We start from the raw sequence: 23,098 nt of genomic DNA on the forward strand, positions 1-23,098 counted from the left end.
CTGCTCATGTCTGGTCGCTCGGGTTCTCCAGAACTGGTCCTGCTGTTCCTGTGGGCCCGGTTCTGGTTCTGGTCCACTTCTAAGCGGGCTGACACCAAGGTTCTGCTTGGCTGATCAGAACTGGCTGAAAAAAGTTCTGATGGTCTGTAGAGACCGGACTGAGCAGCCTGATGGGTTCTGACCCGATTTGACCCGTTCCCAGTTATGCATCAGAACATTACGTGAGCGGCGCCGGCCCGGCCCGGTTTATGTGCTGCAGCAGATGGTCCCAGAACCGCTCGGTGCCAGAACAGAACTGAGCTCCAGCTGCAGAACCTCCAGAGCCTCCAGAACCTCCGTCTACAGAACCGGTTCTCTGAGGAATGTTTAGCTGGAACTGAATATCGTTTATTTTGACTGCTGGATCCATTTGGATCAGAACCAGTTCTGAATTGCAGAGGTGTAGAGTTTCTGCCACCTGAAACTGCTGGTTCTGGTTCTGGTTACCTGCAGCGGGGACAAGGTCCAATTGTCTTATCAGTTCTGCAGAACCACTGCGTCAGTCTGGGCGGGTCCGGGTCAAAGGTCAAACAGATGGAGCAGGTGAGCTGGAGCTCAGAATCGGGTCGGGTCGGGTCCGGTGGATGCAGCAGCTGGATCCAAACAGAACCGTCTGCTTCTGACCCAGACCGGACAGAACCGGCCGGGGGACATGTACGTCCTGTGCACCCTGACCGTCCTCATGTTCCACAGCCTCCTCAGGAAGCGGGTCGGTACCGGGCCGGACAGAACCTCTGAGGCTGCAGGGGCAGAGAAGGTGGTTCTGGAGGTTGGAGTCGGGTTGGCGGGCCGAGAGATGACCGGAGGGACGGAGATGCTGTCCTCCAGCAGGAGACGGGTCCAGGTGAGGAGCAGAACCGGGCCGGGGATGAAACCTGGAGCAGTTTAAGGTTCTGGTTCTGTTCTTTAGAAACCTGTCTGAACCGGTTTCTAGACAGAAAGTTTTTCTGTCTAGGTCAGAGGTCTGACTTGGTTCTGGTCGGTCTGGTCCCGTTTCCTTCATCTGGGTTGGCAATCTGGTCAGAACCGCGCTGGTTCTGGTCTGAACCTGGTATGGATTTGGTTTCTGTCAGTGAGTGGTTTTGGTTCTGATCCAAAGTTCTGCTCCATTTTGATCGGATTCATCCAGAACCAGTGAAGCAGAGACGTGCGGTTAATGGCTGGTGAGGCACCGACTTGATCATAATCAGATTTACAAAAACAGAAGCTCAGCATGTTTACAGAAGGACATTTGGACACAATATTAGCTACATGTGGAGCTTCGCTTCGCCGCAGAATGATTATCGGCAAAGGGAGAAACCGTTAAAGTACAGCTCCAAACCACGTCTTTCTCGCTCTCTGCATCAGCGAAGCTACTGTATGGCTAGCTCCATGGCTAGCTCACTGTGTCTTACTCTGCAGTTGTGGAGTCACAATGTCTGGGATCATGAGCGCCCCCTGCCATGAGGCAGGAGAACTGCCTGCCTCCCCTGGAGTCTGTTATCTGCCGTTTCTGATCGCTCCTCCTCACACAAAACACGATACACACACAGTTGGTGACAAAAAACACTGTACATTATATACATAAGCGAAATTATGGAAAATCAGTCCATATATTAAATGTTTTTTAGCCATTTTATTGCCGGCGTACAGACAGGAGGAGCTGCTCCCATAGAATGGCAGCCAGTGCAGTTAGAGAGGTTGATCAGTCCAGGTGAGGCTCAGCTTCCTGCTGCCTCACCGGCTTCGCTTCTGAGCATTTGAATGTGAAAATACGAAAATCCAGCGATTTTGAAGAAAAAAATGATAAGAATTGGTTAAGCCAAGTGAAAAATGGGTACTTTATAGTACAAACCACAGGGTGAAAATAGCAATATAAAATATCTTATTACTTTTCTATGACGACAGGTGAAGCTCTGCCTCACCTGCCTCTCATGACCGCATGTCACTGCAGTGAAGTGACCTGTTGGTTCTGCAGAACCTCTCCGGTTCTGTTCCTCTGGGTCTTTAGCAGCAGATGGTTGAACACATAGACATCATATAAATCATATTTATGTCTATGGTTGAACATAAAAAGGCCACTGAAAAATGAAAAAGAAAAAATGTAATTTTAAAAATTAAATTTAAAAAATTAATTTTGCACTAAATGAATCACAGATGACTAAATATGGTGTCAAATCATTCTTACTGATGTTTAGATTTTTCAAAATGGCCACCATGGTTGTCATGGAAATTATATTTTTTTACTAAAATTAGATGAATGTGTTTGGTATCTGAACCATAGAAATTATATATTTTCTTGATATTGTGTTTTTACTTTTTTTGATTGACGTTTTTCAAAGTGGCCGCCATGGTTATGATTGGAGAATAAATGTTTGCATTGAAATCATCAGTAGTTAGTAGGCGCAAGCTAGCCAGGAAGTTGGTTTCAAAAAGTTCTATTCGCCCAGCGAGAATCTCGACTCCACTCAACTATTGAATATATAAAAACTTAGCAGAAGCTAACGCTAAACTGGAAAACGACAAAATTAACAGAAACTAAAGCTAAGCTGCTAAGTGCATTGAAAAACATTAGCAGATGCGGTAACATTTTATTTGAAGGGGGTGAATAAGACTGACATAACACCTGTCATAAACATGACATAACACCTGTCATGAACATGACATAACACCTGTCATGAACATGACATAACACCTGTCATAAACATGACATAACACCTGTCATAAACATGACATAACACCTGTCATAAACATGACATAACACCTGTCATAAACATGACATAACACCTGTCATAAACATGACATAACACCTGTCATGAACATGACATAACACCTGTCATGAACATGACATAACACCTGTCATGAACATGACATAACACCTGTCATGAACATGACATAACACCTGTCATGAACATGACATAACACCTGTCATGAACATGACATAACACCTGTCATAAACATGACATAACACCTGTCATGAACATGACATAACACCTGTCATGAACATGACATAACACCTGTCATGAACATGACATAACACCTGTCATAAACATGACATAACACCTGTCATGAACATGACATAACACCTGTCATGAACATGACATAACACCTGTCATGAACATGACATAACACTGTCATGAACATGACATAACACCTGTCATAAACATGACATAACACCTGTCATAAACATGACATAACACCTGTCATGAATATTTATGACTGTTGTCATAAAGTGTCATTCGGTAAATTATGACACTTTTAATACAAAGTTGACATTATTAAAATGTCTTTGTTATGACAACTTGACATTAACCAAGAAATCATTACTGTTTAAACTTTACCTTTAATAACATAAAGTTACCTGATTTTTAAAGTGCAATCAGTAATACTTTTATAACAAATTTATACCTGCGTGTGGACCCCAGGCTGACGATCTGTGACTGACATCTTTCTGTGTTTCTATGCAGACAGAGGCACAGATGAACCAAAAGGCTCCAGATCAGAACGGTCACCCAAAGGTTTACCGCATGCCGCAGCTTCGGGTCGGGTTGGGACCAGGAACCGGTCTGACGCCTGAAAAAAGGCTCGACTCTGGGTCCCTGTCTAAACCAGATCTTCCTAAAATGAAATGAGTGTTCTGGTCTAAATGCCATATCTATAAAACTGTCCCCCGGACCGTATGGGGGGAAAAACATCCGATGTCGGCCATGTCTGTTTACGGGTCCGGACCAAATGCTCACCCACACTTTGCCCAGAGCAGATGGTTTTTGCTCAGGTCAAAAAATAATCACGCGAATAGCTTTTTATTTATTGATTGGTCCAAAAGCCAAACGGTCATCAGGAGCCATAAGTGACGATGGCTGATGGTTTCAGGTCTCTGGCTGTTGAAATTCATTTGTGTTTGTTAAATAAGAAGCACATTAAAGTTAATCATGATGTTTTGTTTTTAAAAATATTGTCATCAGTTCGGCTGGTTATCTGTCCCAGAAATCTCTTTCCCACACAATCTGTGGAACAGCAAATTGGTCAGTTTACTTTTGTTTATTTGGCGGCCTGGCGCTTTTTCTGTAAGCTAAAAAGAAAGACTGCAGGTTAAACAGTTAAATCTAGTTTAAACGTTTGACAAAAGACTAGAAATGAATCGAACATGTTGGATGTCTGACACACCTGAACATGGGAATCTCCTCCAATCACACGGGTAGGCTTTGCTTTTAGCATAATTATGAAAATGAATAAATAGCTCCGCTGTTCTACATTACACACTGTGGCCGGTATTTGTGTGGTTTAGGTTTGTCCCGGTTTTCCAACACGAACATGATGCGCTTTGGAGATGTGGTTGTGCTCTGGTGGGTCAGGGGCAGCGACGGTGTTGTTCTACCTCGATAACATCCTGCAGCCCCTGGCTGAGGAGCTACTGAAGTATCTGAGCCACGTTTTCATCACGTATGTCTATGAATATTTGTACCACATGCCTGAAAAGTTACTGCTTTACGAAGAAACTGGACATATTTATTGTTTGGATTTGACCTTTAATCATTAAGCATATGATGTAATCATGATGAAACGATGACATACAACACATGTGTCAAACTCAAGGCCCGCGGGCCACATGTGGCCCGCCATGTCATTTTATGTGGCCCCCCCAGCGTTTTATAGGTCCATGATTGACTTAAAATAGGTTTTGAGCACGAATTGATGACAAACTACATCTCCCATAATGCATTCCGATTGTTACCAGCCAACATTACGGCTTCTCGCCACTAGAGAGCAGCAGAGTCACCTTAAGCTGCTTATTGATTTTACCAGCGAATAAAACTGAGACATCAACAAGCTAACATCAAAACGTCCAAGAAAAGAAAAATCGATCTACAAGTAAGACTGTGAATGAAGATGTGTGAGTTGGTGTCAGGGCGGCAGGTGGCGCTAGACTTTTTTTGTTATCGTTATCTTGACCGACAACATAAAAAAAAAAAAAAAAATTGGCCCTGTACTATTTTTATCCGTGAAATTATAATCATATTAACATCGCTATTTAGCCGCATTTTATGCGGTTTAGTGAATATTCACCGTGAATCCAGATCCCATCACAAATTAAGCAGATAAATGCATCTACATTTTTCTCCGTAGTAACAAAAACCACTGACTGAGACCCCAATAACTTTTAATAAATTAAATTAAGCGACTTCACTTAAATTAGCATCACTTCACCCGCTGGGGTCTGAACGACTTCCTCCTGGTTCCCATCTGCAGAAAAATCTGCGCTAATTCATCAGTCAGTTGGATCTGTCTGATCCAAACAGATCAACTGAACTCTGAGTGTTTTACCCTGCGGGGTCCGGTGTGAGCTTTAAGGATTTTATTATTATTTTTTTTCGCTTCTCCGAAACGGACAGATGTCACGTCTGCAGCTCCTCCAGAGCGGCTCTCCTGGGTAACGTGAACCCAGAAGGCTCCATTTGCTAAATCCGCTGGATGAGTTTCTCCCAGCGGTTTTTAATTCTTCGCAGTGGCATAACGTAACTGCCTCCGCAGTGGTTGAGCAGCGCACTGCGCATGTTACAATCTAATTAACTTTTGCATCGTCATTTATTTCCTCCAGATAAACTGCCGGCTCCTCAGATGGATTAACACAAAGTTGCATTCTCTTTAGTTTTGTCTGGTCTGTAATGGAGACTTGAATTTAACGCGCCATTTCAAACAAAGGTTTCGAATGCGCTTCCTAACCAGAAGCTCCAAAGCGTTGTTTAACAATATGAGGTGTTTAATTTATTTTTAACATTGTATTTTCATACATTTTATGCTAGGGGTGCCCAAGTCTAGTTTTCCAGAGCTACCATCTGCAAGATGCGTTCCTTCTCTAACACACCTGGATCATTGACTCATTATAAGGCTCTACAGAACTGAGTTGCTGCTAATGAGGGAAGTCAACCTTTTGCCTGGGGTGTGTTTTAGCAGGGATGCATCTAAAAGTTGCAGTCTGAAGGACTGCAGCTGGGCACTCCTGATTTGTACCGTCAATGTGGCCCTTTGAGGGGGGTCAATATGCTGAAGTGGCCCTCGGTGAAATTGAGTTTGACACCCCTGACATACAACATGCTGTTTTAACACCATCGATCTCTGTACTCGGCTGGTCAGGAGGTCGGCTGCAGGCATTTGTCCAACTTTTACATTTTTCCAGACTCCAGTTTTAAAATGTTATAAACTATTCTGTCCTCTAATGATCCGTGTAAAGCTGCTCTGCGCATTTTCTGAATTGACGACTTTTATTTCTGATTATTTTCCACCAAATCTTTATGACCGAACATTTAATAGCCAGCAGTCAGGAGCCAGATTGCAGCTTATAGACCCGACAACTTTGTCCTTCAGGTGAGGGGAGATCACTTCAGGACAAACCCAGAGTTGATTGACGGAGCCATCTCGCGCGCCTGATATTCAAAATGACGAAACACCTCATGGCCCCCCCACCTCAGGAGCCAGATCAGCCAATCAGCGGTGCAGCAGGTGGGGGAGGGGCCACTGCGCTGAAATATTAATCCGTCTGTGGAGGAGGGGCTTCAGGGTGTGACGCTGCTCTGCTGTTGCTAGGGAGACGGGGGAGGAAGCAGAGAGAGAGAGAGAGAGTGTGTGTGTGTGTGTGTGTGTGTGTGTGAGCGGTGGTGTTGATCCTGCTGCCGTTTGTCGCCATGAAGCTGCAGCTCTGAGGAAGATGAGGGGATGATGAGGCTGCTGGGAGGTAAGGGATGGATGAACGGATGGATTATGAATGGGTGAATGTATGAATGAACGGAGGAGCAGCAGCTGCAGCTGCAGACATGCAGCTCTGTAACCTGATGCAGCTGCTCCTGTTTCTGCAGCCTGACGCCTCGATCACAACATTTACTTCCCCGTCTGTTTCTGCTGCTGAGCGGGCAGCAGCTAGCTAACCAGCTAGCAGCAGGTGGGGGCGGGGCCTCAGAGCAGGCAGCAGCTAGCTAACCAGCTAGCAGCAGGTGGGGGCGGGGCCTCAGAGCAGGCAGCAGCTAGCTAACCAGCTAGCAGCAGGTGGGGGCGGGGCCTCAGAGCAGGCAGCAGCTAGCTAACCAGCTAGCAGCAGGTGGGGGCGGGGCCTCAGAGCAGGCAGCAGCTAGCTAACCAGCTAGCAGCAGGTGGGGGCGGGGCCTCAGAGCAGGCAGCAGCTAGCTAACCAGCTAGCAGCAGGTGGGGGCGGGGCCTCAGAGCAGGCAGCAGCTAGCTAACCAGCTAGCAGCAGGTGGGGGCGGGGCCTCAGAGCAGGCAGCAGCTAGCTAACCAGCTAGCAGCAGGTGGGGGCGGGGCCTCAGAGCAGGCAGCAGCTAGCTAACCAGCTAGCAGCAGGTGGGGGCGGGGCTTCAGCCAGGTATTGATCCCTCTTGGCTTTCGGCTGGAAGTCAGACGGAGCTGCTGATCGGTATCGATCGGCTGGTATTGATCTTTCCAGACTGACCCAACAGGTTCTGGTTCTGTTGAACAGCTGGACCGGGTCAGTGCTGAGTGAATATGGCTCTGGTTCTTCTCAGGAAGAGAAAAGTAATGAATAATTCCTTCAGCTTGCATTAAAATGACTCAAATATTTTTGTTGTTTAGAAACACAATTCAGCAACATCCCCACCTTCCTAAAATAATGACATTTTTTGCCAAAATAGATTTTTTTGACCTTTGACTGAGGCCGTTTTAGGAAAAATTACTAAATATATTAGACCTTAAACAAAATAATTGAAATCATAATTTAAAAAATAGTTTAGTTTTCACAGCTAATAATTTATTTTGACCCAAACAGATCAGATCGTTTTCATTTGTGAAAAATATTTTGTTTTCTAGATTTGTCCACAAATTATAAAATAAATGGTTGGTTTCATGTCTGTGGCCCAGAAATCTCTGCTGCTGGTTCTGATCCGTTTCTGCTGCTGGTTCTGATCCGTTTCTGCTGCTGGTTCTGATCCGTTTCTGCTGCTGGTTCTGATCTGTGGATCTTTTGGGTCGTTTTTATCAAACCGGGTCGCTTCTTCTCCTTCATCTTTAGTTCAGCTGACGTTAGAAAATAAGAGCAAACTGGCTTCTGGTTTTTGTCTAGTCACTAACCAGTGGTTAAACTGGTTAGTGACTCTGTTGCCATGGTAACACCAGAGACAGTTAAAGGATCATAGTATCAGTGGTTTTAACGGCGGCGTTGTTTTGGGATGAGAACTGGTTTTTACAGAGGTCAGTGAATGCAGCGTGGTCGCTCCCCTTACATTAAACTTTATAAATACTGAAAGCTCCATATTTGCCGGTTCTCTGTTGCCATGGTAACCTGACCTCTGGCCTTCTCTGTTGCCATGGTAACATGAGTTTCACCTGTGTTCGTTCTGTCTGAATCTGTGGTTTAGGTGCGGACCGGTTCCGGTCCGGTTCTCATCGTTGTTCCTGTTCTGAAGGTTTGGGCCCGAGTTTTAGTGAGACCGACCCATCAGGAGGTTCTGATGGTGATCCGACCGAGCCGCAGACGATCCTGATGATCGATAGATCACCGATCACCAAACTACGGATGGATTGAGACTCAGTGAGAGTTCCTCCTGCCGGTTCTGATCCGTTCCTCCTGCCGGTTCTGATCCGTTCCTCCTGCCGGTTCTGACCTGCCCAGCTAACGGACCATCTGCTGCTGGGATTATCAGATTAGCTTCATCCCGACCAGCTGCTCTGGGATCAGCTGCTGCAGGTCGGTCCAATCGGACCTGAAGCGGGTCGCTGGTTCTGAGTGGATGGCTGGACGGCAGCATGCTGGGTTGGGTAGGAACGCTGATCAATAAGCGCTGGCTGGACCGGCGCCGGTCCGGACATGGAGCGGAGAGGAAGGCCCGCTGTGGAGCGGTAAGGTCCGCTGGCGTTCTGGAGCAGATGGTACCGGTTAGCGGGTCTGGGGCGGTGAGTCGCTCCGTCCTCAGCCAATCAGAGGGCTGAGGTCCAGTCGGGTCCACGGCACCGGTTCTGGTGAACTCTGCGGTTTGAGGTCTAACGGAGAGTGAAGGCTTGATTAGAGACAAACTGGTGGATCCATTACTCCATCCAGAACCTACGGTCCGTTTGTAACTGCAGGCTGTTTTGGTTCTCGGGTTCTACCAGCGGTTCTGGTTGGTCCATCAGTTCGTATGAAACCCGGTTCTGATCAATGCAGCTGGAATGTTTTCTAAAATCTGCTGATTTCTTGGCTCTCTATAATTGAAGTTTTTATCCAGAACTTCATGATTTGGGTGGTTCTGTTCAGTACTAAAATCATTTGGAAGGAAATAATTTTACATTTTAAATGAAATCCTGAACCTGGAGCTGCGGCGCTCATCCTGCCAGCAGGGGGAGCCGTTCTGCAGAGTCCAGATGTTTTAATGTTTGTTTTCCTGGTTCTGCAGCCGGTCCAGCGGTCCAGCGCTCTGCTCAGCCCGGCGGTCATGTTTGGAACCAGACAGAGTTGGGACATCGCTCACGCCCCCTGCCTGGAGGAGCTCTGGAAGAAAGACCTCTCATTGGACGGTGAGTCACAGGGTGGGGCCTGAAGGCAGCAGCGTGGCTGCATTCCTCCTGACAGGATACGGGACAGGTGAGTCACACCTGAGCGCCAAGCGGAGGAGGCCCGGGCCTGGCAGGAGGAACAGGTGAGCCGAACGGTTCTGATGGGTTTTCTGTCTCTGGAGGGGAGCGAACACTGGAGCCATTGTTCCAGTCCGAGCTGCACATTCCCAGCTGTGAGTGTGTGACTGTGTGTGTGACTGTGTGTGTGACTGTGTGTGTGACTGTGTGTGTGAGCGAGCTTAGAGACTTTCCTGAAGAGTTTCTAATCCGTTTCCTGTTTCTGTCAGAACCAGAACTAATGCTCAACCTTCACATTGATTCCTGTCAGACTGGAGCGGCACCAGTATGAGTCTGGTCTTGGTTCTGGATCAGAGGAGCTCTGCTCCGATTTGCTAGTCAGGCCATCGGCTCAGGTTCAGCCTGCAGTCAGCTACTCAGTGCCTCAGCCAGACAGGAGGTGGCGCTCTCCAGACAGTCATGGTGTGGAGACCGAATGGCTCAGCCTGTGTTGTTGCAGCTCAGTGTGCTATGCTAATGCTGGCTAGTTGCACTAACATTAAGATGCTCACCAATATGGTATTTAGCAGAAGCTAATGCTAATATTTAAGAAAAGGGCAGTAAATCAGCATTTAGAATTTATTTGGAAAGATAAGGAATGCTAGCTGTGCTAATCATTTTCAAAATTATCTGAAGCGCTAAACACATTAGCCCCATTAGCGGATTAGCTAGATTGTGTCCACCGTTGTTCATTAGCATCAAGAATTCAGGTTTATCGCAGTGCAACGTTAGAGATAATTTATCATTTCTACAATGTGTCTGATTCCTAACCATCTGCAGCCTGGTGGGCGGAGCCTGCCTGCAGTGGGTCCACCATGATGATCAGGATGCTGCAGCTCTCTGATGGTCGCTGATTGACGCCAGATTTCTGCTCTGGTTCTGTTCTGCTGAAGGTTTGCAGGAAAACGGTTGAAAATAGAAACTTTAGGATGTTTCTAAAGATCAAATTAATGAATCCGGACTAATCAGAGAACTGGGTTGATCAGAACCGGGTCGGTTCTGTTTGTGGTTCTGCAGGTTGGGTCAGTAGTCATTGAAGCAGGTTCAGCTGCAGCAACACGTCCCCCCTCGTCCCGGTCTCCATGGCAGCAGGTCGAAGGTCAGTCCGCACCGTCGGCTCGGGACGCAAACACGGATAAAAATGGAGCCAAGCTTTCCACACAGCAGGATTGTGGCCCAGCCGGCCAGAGTTCAGAGTTCAGGGAGACTGGAGACGAAGCAAATCGACTCGGTTTGAGGGGGTCAGAGGTCACTAGCTGCTGCTAACTGGGCAGACTGGTTTCCGACAGAACCAGGAGGTTCTGCTCATCAGAGGAACTCTTTAACTCTCCAGTGGTGTGTGTGTGTGTGTGTGTTGCAGCCAGCTCAGTGGACTTCCTGATGAGTGATGGTGAAGACGACGGCTCCTTCCTGTCTCTGCCTGCCGCCTCCTTCTCACAGCGCCCCCCTCTGACCGCTGAGCTCAACACCAGCTCCTCCCACCAGCTGCTCATCCAGGTAAACGGTCCAGCAGGGGGCGCCACTCTGCGAACAGCAGCTGAACACAGACGGAGCGGGTTCTGACAGAACCCGTCGGTGTGAGGCTGGGTGGAGGTCAGGGGTCAAACCCTGGGTGGAGAGCCACAGACCGTTGATGCTGTCGATCCTCATCCGTCTGATCAGCTGAAAAACGGAAAACTAAAATCAGGAAAACTGCTGTTTCCACTGCTGCCTCCAGAGGGCAGCGCTTGTCAATAGAAGAACTGATACTTTGTGTGAAAACTTTTAAATCCTTCAGCTGATTTGATTCCTGGTTGTTGTAGCTCTGCAGGCTGAGAGCAACTTGTTTTGACAGTTTAGGCCCCGCCCCTTCCGTTCCACCTGTTCCTGGTTGTTGTTCGCTGCTTCATAGCAGAGAAGCGATTATATAGCAGCGCAGAAAGTTTAATTAAAGGTGCCACCAGTAGACTCGTCCATCCAGTCCAACATGTAGGAGCCAGAAAAGGAAGGAACTCATCTGGAAATTGAGGCTAGGCAGAGTTAGCCAGTTAGCTAGTGCTAGCACCAAGAATGTCACTGAGTGGCATTTTTGTCTTCTGAATATGTGATCCAAATAGAAACTATTAATGTAATAATGCTATAAAAAATGCAGTACAGCTCTGTCCACAAGGAGCTAACAGCTAGCACACAGCGCTAACAGAAGGCACAATGCTACTGCTAGCAAAGCAACGGTCAGGATGTGACATCAACACAGTGAAGCAATTCCTGTTTTTCATTTTAGGTTAGCATTTAGCTTAGCACTTACTGAGTCATCATTTCCTCAGACAGAACTGAAGCTAGCAGAGGTCACTGAACCGCTTGACCTTGGAGAGGTCCGTCTCTCTGTCCAGTGTCTTCCTAACTGTCCTGTTTTCCTCCATGCCGTCTCGTCCTGCAGAGAGTCTCCTGGTCCTGCTGCTGGACGCCTGTCAATGTAAAAACCTTCATCGTTTCTATCCTCATCCTCCTGGTTCTGATCCGCCTCAGTCTCTCTCCGTAGACGACCTTTCACCTCTGACCTCTAGAGCGCAGCGCCCTGTAGATCAGGAACCTGCTGTTGCTGCAGTCTGATCCGCCGTGTGTGTGTGTGTGTGTGTGTGTGTGTGTTCAGACTCTGCAGGACAAGGTGTGTGAGCTTCAGGCCCGTTTCTGCTCAGAGGAGGTTTCCTGCCAGCAGACGGGGGGCGGAGCTTGGACGCAGGGGGAGGAGCCTCTGCTGGCCAAGCCCACAGGTGACGCTGACCCAGATCTGGATCCAGAACCTTCAGCACTACCAAACCAATCAGAGCGTAGATGCCTGACCCGGTTCTGGTTCTGGTCCGGTTGGTTATGTTCCTGTCTGGTTTCAGGTGTGAAGCCGAAGCCGAATCCGAACCGTTTCAGCCGACCCGAAGAGGAGCAGCTCGTCTCTCGGCTGCACACACAGGTACGTCTGCAGAACCGGGCCCACTAGGGTTCTGTGGTTCCGGTCCAGCTGACCGGTGGTTCTGCCTGCAGGTGGCGGCGCTGGAGCAGAAGCTGCTGGATCGGACTCAGGAGGTGGAGAGACTGCGCTCTGAACTGGTGAGTTTGGTTCTGGACCTGGAACCTGGAGTCCAGAACCTGCACATCAAAGTTCTGACTCAACTTGGGCTCTTTAGAAACCCTGTTGGGATCAGACTTGGACCCGATACTGAGTCGGAACTGAACAAGAAGTTCTCACTACCACAAAACCAGCAGGAGTAACGGGTCCGATGATGTGGATTAGGTTACAGCATAAAGTCAGAGCAACAGAAGTCTGATCAATCTTTATCATTGATTGATCAGATCGATCATTTCCTTAATCAGCTCTATAAATAAGGAAATATTTTATCAGCAGCAGAACTTTAACCTTCGCAGCTTGAACTTCTCTAAAACGCCAAGATTATAATTTAATCTAATTTCTCGGCTCTAGTCTTGACCTGATAAATGGTCCTCTTGGTTAGAAGCTGCTGTAATGTGGCCACCTGTCCTGCAGGGGGCAACAGACCTGGAGAAGCAGCTGGAGCGGCTGCTGGTGGAGAATGAGCGTCTGAAACAGGAGCTGAAGTCACACAGGAGCTCAGAGCTCCAGCCTGACGCCGCGGCGGACGGCTGCAGCTGCTGCAGGCATGCTCAGGTGAGTTCGCCGCAGCGGGCGCAGCCACAGCGGGCGCAGCCACAGCGGGCGCAGCCACAGCGGGCAATTCTGACTCCGCCCCCTGCGTGTGTGCTGCAGGAGGCGGAGGCGCTGCGGCGGGAGGCGGCGTCCTGGGAGAACCGGGCGCGGCAGCGGGACCAGCGGCTGGCTGAGCTGCAGCAGGAGCTGCAGGAGAGCAGCTGCAGGGCAGAGGCGCTGCAGCTGCACCTGGACGACAGCAGGAGGCGCCGTAGCGATGGAGAGCAAAAACTGCATCTGCGACTGCAGGAGTGTGAGGAAGAACTGGCCAGACAGGCAGCGGCGCCCCCTAGAGTCAAGGTAAGGAAACAGAGGAGAGAGATGCAGAAATCTGATGAACCACTTATGTGAGCATGCACACAGCAGCAGCAGCAACTGGTGCTGCTGCAGCAGATGACCCAGTCTTGTGCTCCTCTGCAGGTGGTGACCCAGACGGTGCAGGTGGAGTCGGCGGACTCGCAGAAGGCGCTGGTGGAGCTGCAGGTGAAGAACGAGTCGCTGCAGGAGCAGCTGTCGCTGCAGAGGCAGCTCCTGCGGGAGCTGGAGGCGCAGCTGCACGACTCGCAGCGCACCTGCACTCAGCTCCGGACTCAGGTGAGAAGCCTCTGCTTCCCGTCCTCTGATTGGCCGTCGTGTTTGGGGCTGGACTTGGTGCAACAGCCTGACGGCCAATCAGAAGCGTCTAGGTGTCGCAGCTCACCTGTGTGTTTCTCTTACCTGTCTGGCTGCAGCTGCACCTCTGTGGCCTTTTAACCACGGCTGTCAGCAACGCAAAGAGCCGATTGGATCCCGGGTTGTCCAAGGTTGGCCCCGCCCCCTGTGATGTCACAGTCCCCCTCCCAGGCTCCTGAGCTCCCAGATGAACTCAAACTGCTCAGATCAAACATGCAGGATTTATAATCCAGAGCAAAGAAACTCAAAATAACTTCAGTAATTAATTGAATCAAATGTTTCTGCTTGTTTACAATAATAATAAAGGAATATAAATTTATTTCCCATCAGTCAGATTACTGAGTTGCCTTTGAATTAGTTTCAGATTAACTTTTTGTTTGTTAAAATGAATCTATATATTTTGTCAGCTGGAGCCCTGGCCTCTAAACGCATATCATTTTTCTGTTTTCTGAAAACGAATATAACATCTCTAAGTTATTCCAGTAGTCGGTGAAATAAAAGGTTAAACTGGTTTGAATGGGAAGCTCTGGACCCTGTTGGATTAGCCAGGCAGCTTCCCAGTAGATCACCCAAGATTACAGTTAGATTAAATATTTATGTGGGCTCAAGATCTACATGTATTGCATAATTAACAGTTAGCCTAGCGTAGTTAGCCTAGCTTAGCTCAGTGACTTTAAGTAGAGGAAAACTGTGGTCGGCTTCCTGTCTGTTTTGTGTCAGTAGTTTGTGTTTGGATCGGTTCTTTAGACGTTTTAACTTCTGCTGAGATTATTTAATGATAATCTATGTATTTTAATCTACTTTAATCTGTTGGTTTACCTGTCTCGTTAAACATGTCTGCATGTTTTACTGAGTTTTGTGCGTTAAGTAATGTTTCTTGGGTAATCTGTCCACAGACGCGGTCGGCTCTCTGAGGAAGCGTGTCAGCCATGTTTTATTCTCGGATCAGTTGCGTCGTGTTTTAGCGATGCTGAAGGTGGTGGAAAGTCCACTGAACTCCAATCTAGAACCACACAGCATTCTGGGAAATGTAGGCAGAGGAAAGGCTTGAGCTAAGCTATCTGGGTAGCATCAATGAACTCACTCACTTTGGTTACCTAGCAACAACCTGCTGAGGAACTTGCAGCAGTTTCACATTTGGCAACCGAACCTCATGACGGCTGAGAAATGAAAACCAGGGATCAAACGGGAACGCTCATATCTCACCGCGCTGCGTGTTCCCCCAGATCCACGTCTACGAGGGGGAGATGCAGCGGGCGCAGGGCCAGCTGGAGGCCGACATGCAGAGCCTGGAGGAGGAGAAGAACCGCCTGATCGAGGAGGCCTTCATCCGGGCCGAGAGCGAGATGAAGGCCGTCCACGAGAACCTGGCAGGTGAGACCCGACGGAGGCTGGAGAGGGTGATGATGATGAGGGCTGAAACGATTCCTCGAATGATTCGAGTACCTCGATTATTAAAATTCCTTGATAAAAATTTTCCTGCCTCGAAGCTTCGTTAATTTATGTTTTATCATTTAGCGCGCCGTGTTCCGGCCGGAACATTATTTGCGTTGCACATCACTCTGACTTCCGCCTCTGAGTTGTTGACGAAAGCTAAAGCTGTGTCCGAATGGGGTATATGCCACGAGAGGTGGTGACGTATTTCCGTTTGAGTTTATTCCACATAGGTTGGTTCCGGGTCCTGCTTGCTCCTATTGTTTTTAGCCAAAGCTGCAAGATCTGTACCATGAAAAAGACGCAAAACTTAAAATATCTGTGAGCTGCTGGTACAACGACTGAGTTTTGTGGTGTGCCGTTGTGTCCAGTAATTAGCCGGTACCATCCGGTGCTTAGTTTTTTCATTTTCCAGCTGATATCAAGGCGACAGCGGACTGTAGCCAAAACTTAGCCACTACAGCTAACACGCGGTTTGTAGCTGCCTGCTATTTCAAAGCTTGAGGATATTGAAGATCCAGCGTCAGAAATGGGAAGATGGGGGATATAAAGGGAGTTGTACGTGGTTCGTTTAGTGGAATAATTTGTTGGAGGAAAATAATGCCGGAGGAAATCCACTGCTACGGGAACAGGCTGAGGACAGAGGCAGCGATTCGGCACAAGGTAAGTCAATATGTGTGTTGATGCATTTGTGTTATATGGAGTATGAAATTATTTTTAGGCAGCTCCTTAGTTTTTGTTTATGTGACAATTATATAAAATACATTTAACATGCAGTCGGAGCGATACCGAGCACGGTAATTTAAAAACAGCCGAGAGCAGCAATGCTCCAAACCACACAAGTGGTCAGATTAAGGTCCAAAACCTTCGCTTTACAGCCGTTTAAGTGGCACCGACCCACATAAAAAACCCACAGAACAAATGGTGCAAATCACGTATTTCCCGAATCCCGAATATATTATCTACCTTTGCTGTTTCATAATTATTATCCACATTAGAGTGAATTTTTCCACTTGACTGCTATAATCTGTTCTTGCGTTACACAACGTAATTTCTCTTTTTTCCCTCTGAGATTCTGCTTAGAAAATGAGGTTATGAAGTTACATCCTCCTGCTGCTTTTTGTTTTTAAAATGGTAAATTTAGGTTTGCCTCGATTTTTATAAACTAATGCCTCTTATATGCATCATTTTTGTAATCCCTTGTCCTTTTTCGACGTCGGAGTTGTTGAAGCTACTTCAATAATCCGATAAACGTCGTTAACGGTTACTGTGGGCAAATACAGCAAGGACCGAGTGAAAAACTCCATCTCTAACACAGAGTGACCTGTGCACCGGAAGCAGGCTATCTGGAAAAAAAATGCGGAAGTGCTAAAACGGAAGTCCGTGGCATATACCCTATTCAGGGTCTGCATCCTTCGAAGGACGGATTTGTAGGCCGATTACGTCATAGCGTGGCGACAAGGCCTGTCCGAATTCAAAGACTCCTTCAAATGCTCCTTCTTTTCCCCAGATTTGAAGGATGGCTCCGGTGTATCCTTCACGGCCCACGATATCCCATAATTCATTGCGGGTTCCAACTGGGCGTTCAGGCAGAACGTCAATGGCGGTGAATAGCGACAAATTATTGAACTTTATTACACTTTAAATGACACAACGTGATTTGGTGCAACGTTTTTAGGCGAGAATGTAAGTGTGTAAATCTCAAATATCTGCTCGGTTCATCAATACATCATCTAATTACAATATTGCTCTGACATTTTCGGACCTGTCTGCTCCCGCTGCGTTAACAGCCAGCTCAGCTGTCAGCCGGCCGGGCGCTCCAGGTTCGGTACACCGAGAGAAAACGCCTAACTCCTGGCATATTGTTATAAAAACTCCCGCTAGCTTTCCCCAATGAGTGGGAGTTAAACACCGATATTATTCAGACAGGTCTGGTTGAAAATGTTTGGTTTATAAAGTATTTCAAAGCAGAGCACATCGGTTTGATTGATTAATTAAAGTTAAGCCTTCAAACATAATAGGTTTATTTAACCGTAATGTCCTATCTGCGATGTGGAGAGTATTTTAATGAATAATTTGTATTCCTTGTAGAAAAGTGCAGTACACATTTGAACATTTTAGAATCAAAGTAAGAGATTTCCTTTTTACTATGGAACATCTTTTACTATAAAAAGTGAAGAATAATATAGAAATCAGTAATACATGACTGAAAAACAAACTTCGGCTCCGTTGTTTCTTCTCCGCTCTCTGCTTCGCGCTGTCACCGTTGCTTGGCAACATGAGTTACGCTGAGGTGGGGGCGGGGACAGTTGGTGAAGGCTACACCTGTCCGAATCCACAGGTATTTTTCTTCCGGTCTCAGTTTATTCCCGGCCTTCGAAGGACCCGTCCTACTTACACCGGTCCTTCGAAGGATGCAGACCCTGAATTCGGACACAGCCTAAGTGTTAGCGGCATAATGTCCAATCTTCAAGTTCGGCCCGCGGGGATTTTACTGATTAGTGATAATTCCGGGTTTTCATCGTTTTCGGGGAACCAATAATCATCCTTAAGATGACCGGAGCGATCCGGGAGTCCGGCAGCCTTTCTGCTCCGGAGCTGGAAGCGAACGGCGGGAAGAAGCTGAGGAGGATTTCTACAGGCAGAGACTGAACACGGCGGGCGGCTGATGCTGACAGTGGAAGAGCAGCTTTAGGACGAACCGCACAATAAATGTCACATCATCCCGGTCTGAACCAACGGGAGGCGGAACATGGCTGGTAGATGAGTTTCTGAGTGACGGACGGAGGAGCCGTAAATATCCCGAATTGCCCCCCCGGTCTTACTCCGCCTGCCCTCCAACCCCAAACCCCCCAATCCAGGAGACATTTCCCGTTTTGTCAAACCCAAAGCTTGGCAGGTTTGGGCCGAGGTGAGAGTTCATCTGTTAAACTCACTGAAGACGAACAGAAACTAAAAACTGGATCATTTTTATCAGCGTATCTGTGAGCCTCTTTATTATTACATATAATTTCAGATCTTTGTGTAACTTTTCTTCAGGTTCACTTAGAAAGTGAGCTGTTATTGTTACAGGTTAGTTTCTGTTAGGGAAGCTCAAAGGTGAAAAATGGGCAGATATCTGATAGTGACGCTGCTGTTATGGAAGATTTACCAAGATTTTATTTTGTAATTTTTTTATGTGATTACTAAAATTTTAGTTTACAACAGCCCTAATGATGATGAAGGTGATGATGATGGTGAATGTGATGAAGGTGGTGGTGATGATGATGATGTCTCCAGGTGTGCGTCTGAACCTGCTGAGCCTGCAGCCAGCCCTGCGAACTTTGACCTCCGACTATAACTGCCTGAAGAAGCAGGTCCAGGATTTCCCCTCCATGCTGGAGAAAGCAATCAGAGAGGCCAAGCAGGAGGTGAGGCCTGGTTCCGCCCGGCCCGGCCCGGCCCGGTTCCGCCCGGCCAGGCTGATCCGCTGTGTGTCTACAGATCTGCCAGGTGATCAGCGACGTCAGCAGCACCAACCAGGATCTGCTCAGGAAGTACAAGAGGGAGATGAACCTGAGGAAGAAATGCCACAACGAGCTGGTCCGCCTCAAAGGTCCGACCCGCAGCAGAACCTCCCGCTCGGTTCTGGTTGCTGCTACCTATGGCAGGCCCATTTAACATGAAATCTGGGTCCCAGGTAACATCCGGGTGTTCTGCCGGGTCCGACCCGTCAGCCAGGAGGAACTGGACTCGGCCGACGCCGGAACGGCGCTGAGCTTTGACTCGGACGACGACGCCGTCCTTTACCTGTCCTCCAGGGGAAAGGTCATGACCTTTGAACTGGACAAGGTCTTCCCGCCGCAGGCCTCGCAGGAGGAGGTGAGCGGCTCCAGAACCGGGCCTCCTGGCTCTTCCTGGTTCTGGTCCCCTGACTCGGCGTCTCACCTGTGTCCTGTTCTCTGATTGGTCCTCCAGGTGTTCCAGGAAGTGCAGGCTCTGGTCACTTCCTGTATCGACGGCTTCAACGTCTGCATCTTTGCGTACGGACAGACGGGATCTGGGAAGACCTACACCATGGAGGTAGGAGGCGGAGCCTCACCTGGCCTCACCTGGCGCCGGCCCGCCTCTCACCTGTAAGCCCCGCCCCCTTTGTGTCCGCAGGGCGTGACCTCTGACCCTGGCATCAACCAGCGCGCACTGCGCCTGCTGTTCGCCGAGGTGACGGAGAAAACTCTGGACTGGGAATATCGGATCGTGGTCAGCCTGGTGGAGATTTACAACGAGACGCTGCGGTGAGGACCGGGTCTGGTTCTGGTTCTGCTTTAGATTTGATCGTTGCATGCGTGGGCTCTGCTGCCCTGCGCTGCGCCTGCAGGCTCTGACGCTCTGTTTCCTGCAGCGACCTGCTCAGGCAGAATCCCACAGACAAACTGGACATCAAGCTGAACCCGGACGGCAGCGGGCAGCTCTACGTCCCCGGACTGACGGAGATCGCGGTCCAGAGCCCTGAGGACATCAACAGGGTAACCGCTTCCTGTCTGTCCTTTCAGAGTAAAACACCCAGATATCAGAGCAGCGGTTCTGGTTCTGATGGCCTTGTCCCTGTCCCCAGGTGTTTGAGCTGGGCCAGGTGAACCGGGCCACGGCATGCACCAACCTGAACGAACACAGCTCGCGCTCCCACGCGCTGCTCATCATCACTGTGTCTGGGTTCAACAGCACGACCGGAACCAGAACACAAGGTCAGGCCGGTTCTGCTTTCTGACCACCGGTGGTCCGGATCCATCTGTCGGACCTACGGAAGGCCAGAAAGGCCAAAATTCCCGCCAAGAATCGCGAACAAACATCGTTATGATCCTGCTTTAGCTCCGGCCTCTGCTGCTGTTGGCCAATCAGATTAGAGTTACTGTAACCAATCAGAGACGGCCAGTAAGACCGTTTTGTATGGAAGTCAGAAAATTAAATACTATTAAATGAAATGTGAACAAATATTTAAGGATAACTTTTACATTCTTACTTATTTCTTGAGGTTTTTGAGTTTGTTTTGAATGAAGCGCCTCTCCATGCTTTTGTTAGCATTCATTCTTATCTTTAGGCGTTAAAATGATTCTGTTTTTCATCGTTCTGGTTCAGGGAAGCTGAACCTGGTGGACCTGGCTGGGTCGGAGCGGATCGGGAAGTCCGGAGCAGAGGGCAGCAGGCTCCGGGAAGCGCAGTGCATCAACAAATCGCTGTCGGCGCTGGGTGATGTCATCAGTGCGCTGCGCAGCCGACACGCCCACGTCCCTTTCAGGAACTCGCGGCTCACCTACCTGCTGCAGGACTCTCTGAGCGGAGACAGCAAGACCCTGATGATGGTCCAGGTGAGTCCAGAGGCCAGAACCCGGCCGCCGCAGTCCCGTCCCGCTACTCACCGCTGCTGTTCCTCCAGGTGTCTCCGTTGCCTGGCAACGTGAGCGAGTCGGTGTGTTCGCTGAAGTTCGCTCAGCGCGTTCGCAGCGTGGAGCTCAACTCTGCCGCTTCGTCCAAGAGACACGAGAACTCGTCCACGTCGTCCTCGCCTACGCACGACAGCCTAGAGGTACGCACCGGGATCCGCCACCTCACGCGCAGCAGAACCAGTGAAAAGCTACTTGTGCTAATGCTAAAGCACAGAGCAATAGCATTGGATCTGCTAAAGCCTTAATCGTTCATCATTAGTGCTTTAGCAATAGTGGAACAAATTTTAATCACTAGCATGCTAGCATTAGTGGAATTAATGCTAACATTAATTAGCGCTATAGCATTAGCAGAATCCAAGCATCAACATTGGTTCTACATAAATTCTGCTAATACTAATGCACTTGTGATTATCTTGAGCAATGGCCACAGTAGTGCAGAACATTTCATCTTCAGCTGTTTTTTTTAGTCTAAAAGCAAAATGTCGACAGACGTTGAACTTTATTCAGCTGAAATAAGAGCAAAGTAAATTAACGTCCTCTAATTTAAAATTTCTGGATAAATTCTTGAACAGAATGTGTGCTAAATGTTTTCAAAGTGTGCTAAAATGCTAAGCTAAGGCTTATCTCTGCTGCTAGCGGTAGCTGATCTTCATCATAAACTCTCTGGTTCTCCAGCTGGACTCTCCGCCCGTCACGCCGGCGCCCCTCCCCATCTCCCGGGCCAGCAGCGCCGGCTCTACGCTGTCCTCGGTCTCCAGGACGCCCAGCGGATCCCGCAGGCGCTCCCAGTCGCAGTTGGCTGCAGGTACACACCCCTCTGTTGACCTTTGACCTCCTCACATTCCTTCATGTTTCTAGATTGAAGTGGATTATTTATTTATGTCCAGAGTAAAAACAGAGGAACGTTTGAAGATGATCTTCATCCTGGTTTTTCAGATTGAATAACGTTCACTTAAAGAGGCTTTTATTTTGTAGAGTATCTAAACAGGAAGTCAGGTTCTCATTCTTTTACAGACTGTCCTGTCGGGTATTTCTGAGCTTCTTTCATTTATTTTCATCCGACTTTAATAAATGCTCCAGCAGCCTGCTGCAGGCTACCTGCAGTGCTTTGTGGGTATTGCAGTGCATTGTGGGAACTGAGCTGTGCCTCCTGGCTGCAGGTCGGAGCGGACCCAGAGACGGAGCGCCTCTGCTGTCCGTCTGCCCTTCTTCCTCTGTGTCCTCATTCTGTGCTCTGATTGGTTGGTTTCCAGACAGACAGGTAGACAGAGCCGGCCCGTTGCTAGGAGACGGCGGGCAGGTAGGTTGGGGTTGGCATGGCGACCTCAGCATGGCATGGTGCCCTGTGTTGTCTCCACCCCCTGCAGCTTGTGTGTGTGCCTGTCAGGCCTTGCGCAGGGCGAACTGAGCCCACGCTGCTGCTGGCAAGATGCATGCTGGGAATGTTTCCGCTTCCTCCGCGCTGCAGCCAGTCCAATGGAAACATCCCATAATCTGACTCCATTCTGAGATAATCTGGAATAAATCTGGACGTCCGGTCCGATAAAGTTTACTGATGAACATTTGGAGCTGCGCGGTGCCGAGGATGCTGGGAGGTTTCTGTGGTGGGCGGGCCTCCGCTGGCGCCCCCTGCTGGCCGGGAGGAAGAGCCGCAGCTGTTGCGGGTCGGGTTGTGTTCCTGACTGGACGTGTTTCTTTGGATCAGAATCAGGTTCTGACCAGGTTTCTGTTTACAGGACGACTGAAGCTGAACTGAACGCCTGAGAAACGCGGGACGTCCAGGGAGACGCCCGGGATTTGGACTGAACCCGGCCGTCACCACAACCGACAGTACTTCTGTTTCTTGGACCGGACTTCACAGAACCGGACCAGAACTGCTGCTGGACTGTGAGGAGTTCTGACGTGATGTAGCAGACGATGAAGAAGAGCAGACTCTTCCTCCTGAACTGAACGAAATGAATCCTCAGAATTCCTTCTGTTGTTTTTGCACTTTACTCTGAGGTTGTTTCCCAGCAGCGCCCCCACAGGTCGCTGCCTGAACTGTTTTTATTTAGTTGAACTTTGACCTGTAAATGTTCTGATCTGGTTGGATCTTATTTGGGTTTGGACTCTGGAGTGGTTCTGCTCCAGAGCCGGCCGGGATCCAGTCCATCTGTCTGCTGATTGTTTTCTAAATGTTTTTATTAAACTTCCTGAAACGTTCTGATGGTTTGGTTGTAGCTCCAGATTAATCTGCTAAATG

General features: G+C 48.6%; 1 protein-coding gene across 3 annotated transcripts; it reads left to right on the plus strand.

The window, feature by feature from the left end:
• The first annotated feature begins 601 nt into the window (after positions 1 to 601).
• Positions 602 to 23,058, plus strand: kifc3 (kinesin family member C3). Of its 3 annotated transcripts, XM_088004582.1 has the most exons (23): positions 602 to 883; positions 9,417 to 9,537; positions 10,994 to 11,130; positions 12,050 to 12,085; positions 12,263 to 12,383; positions 12,501 to 12,577; positions 12,649 to 12,714; positions 13,148 to 13,288; positions 13,388 to 13,627; positions 13,748 to 13,921; positions 15,226 to 15,373; positions 18,713 to 18,843; positions 18,917 to 19,028; positions 19,113 to 19,294; positions 19,391 to 19,495; positions 19,577 to 19,707; positions 19,815 to 19,938; positions 20,028 to 20,157; positions 20,549 to 20,778; positions 20,847 to 20,996; positions 21,532 to 21,661; positions 22,017 to 22,156; positions 22,593 to 23,058. In XM_088004582.1, exons 1-23 carry the CDS (start codon positions 692 to 694, stop codon positions 22,599 to 22,601), a joined length of 3,027 nt encoding a protein of 1,008 aa, XP_087860708.1. In that variant the 5' UTR covers positions 602 to 691; the 3' UTR covers positions 22,602 to 23,058. The 3 variants fall into 3 exon arrangements, with proteins under 3 accessions (XP_087860708.1, XP_087860709.1, XP_087860710.1); XM_088004583.1 differs by lacking the exon at positions 12,050 to 12,085 and having other exon boundaries at positions 603 to 883; XM_088004584.1 differs by lacking the exon at positions 22,017 to 22,156 and having other exon boundaries at positions 604 to 883.
• Positions 23,059 to 23,098: the final 40 nt, after the last annotated feature.

This window comes from Poecilia mexicana, unplaced genomic scaffold (genome assembly GCF_051168715.1).
Source record: "Poecilia mexicana isolate PSO_F unplaced genomic scaffold, ASM5116871v1 scaffold_3, whole genome shotgun sequence".
Classification (NCBI taxonomy): Eukaryota; Metazoa; Chordata; class Actinopteri; order Cyprinodontiformes; family Poeciliidae; genus Poecilia; species Poecilia mexicana.